Source organism: Amphimedon queenslandica, unplaced genomic scaffold (genome assembly GCF_000090795.2).
Source record: "Amphimedon queenslandica unplaced genomic scaffold, v1.1 AMPQUscaffold_10118, whole genome shotgun sequence".
NCBI lineage: Eukaryota > Metazoa > Porifera > Demospongiae > Haplosclerida > Niphatidae > Amphimedon > Amphimedon queenslandica.
Window position 1 is genome coordinate 4,070 of NW_003549611.1, and position 1,250 is coordinate 5,319.

The window sequence follows — 1,250 nt, forward strand, 5'->3', positions numbered from 1 at the left end:
TCTCTCTCATTTTCCTACATATACCATAAGGTGACACAATATACATATGCTACTTGTGCAGAACTAACGCTAGCATTAATAGTGTGTGTACAATTTTTACCCTTTTTATTATGGCCTGCAAGGGTATAAGATGATTGTTAATCTACACATTGGAAATGATGATCACAAAATGTATACGAGTAGTTAAAGCAGAAGGTTATGCATAAAGTTAATTTTTCCTCCACTCTATACCAATTTACTTTTATCAAAATAATAATTAAATTGCAGCAAAAATAGTCACTAAAGCAGCAAAAGTAACAGAGTACTTATTCATAAAGTTCAATAAAATTAACTAGTTTCTTATCCCTACCAGCCCAACCTCTAACACTTGTATTCCCAACAGTGGAAGTTTGCAGGAGTTACTGAATGCTAATAAAGTATCAACCATTACATTAATAATAATAAATACAGTAATTATACTTACATATTCATATTCTGGAGACTGAATATAAGCTATGCGAAGACATGTCCCCCAGTTCTTCATACATGTCACATCCAATTCTTGACCATCACACTTTGTACATGAATCTCCTCCTTTTGGATGAGGTTCAATTGTAGGAGAATAATAATAAGCTTGACAGCTTGATAGCCTGCAACCTCCTGGACAATTATTATTTGGTTCTGGGAAAGGTGACCTAAATGAACAAATTGTTGTTAATTGCTATTGTTGACTTAATTGTTATTATTAATAATTATAGAAATAATGATAATAGTCTATACAAGAAACAATACTCACATTGAACAAACATTAAATCTATGTAAAAGACAAAACTGAGCTGTACAAGTTGGAGGACATTCTACAAAAAAATTAACTAATAAAAAAACAATCATTCAATGATATTTTACCTCCACATTTATTTTCACAATCATATTGATAGTGGAAACTATTTTTATTTTGATTACATCCTCCATATGTAAATATTTCACATTGCTTGCTTGTTTTATTGTAAAAATATCTCTGGAATTTACCATTACAAGGCCCAGCATAAGGAGGAAGGTGACAATCTACAATAAGAAGTAATCAAGTGATGAATCTGTAAATTATGTACAATATTGACCTGTTAAGCATCTAATGTTAGTCGAATTCTCAGTGCAATTAGTGCATGATAATTGTCCTCTTGATTCCTGATAAGTTCCTTTATCACATGACTGGCATGGCTCAAAACCAGTTGATGAATATTGATCTTCTTTACATTGATCTAGTAATTATA

General features: G+C 31.1%; 1 protein-coding gene across 1 annotated transcript; it reads right to left on the bottom strand.

Moving 5' to 3' along the window:
• Window positions 1–463: 463 nt before the first annotated feature.
• LOC105315460 (chelonianin-like) lies at window positions 464–1,044 on the bottom strand (the record flags this gene model as incomplete). Its single annotated transcript, XM_011410124.1, has 3 exons — window positions 464–674; window positions 776–836; window positions 886–1,044. Coding segments are annotated over 3 exons (431 nt in total), but the record flags the coding sequence as incomplete, so codon positions are not given.
• Between the last annotated feature and the right edge of the window lie 206 nt (window positions 1,045–1,250).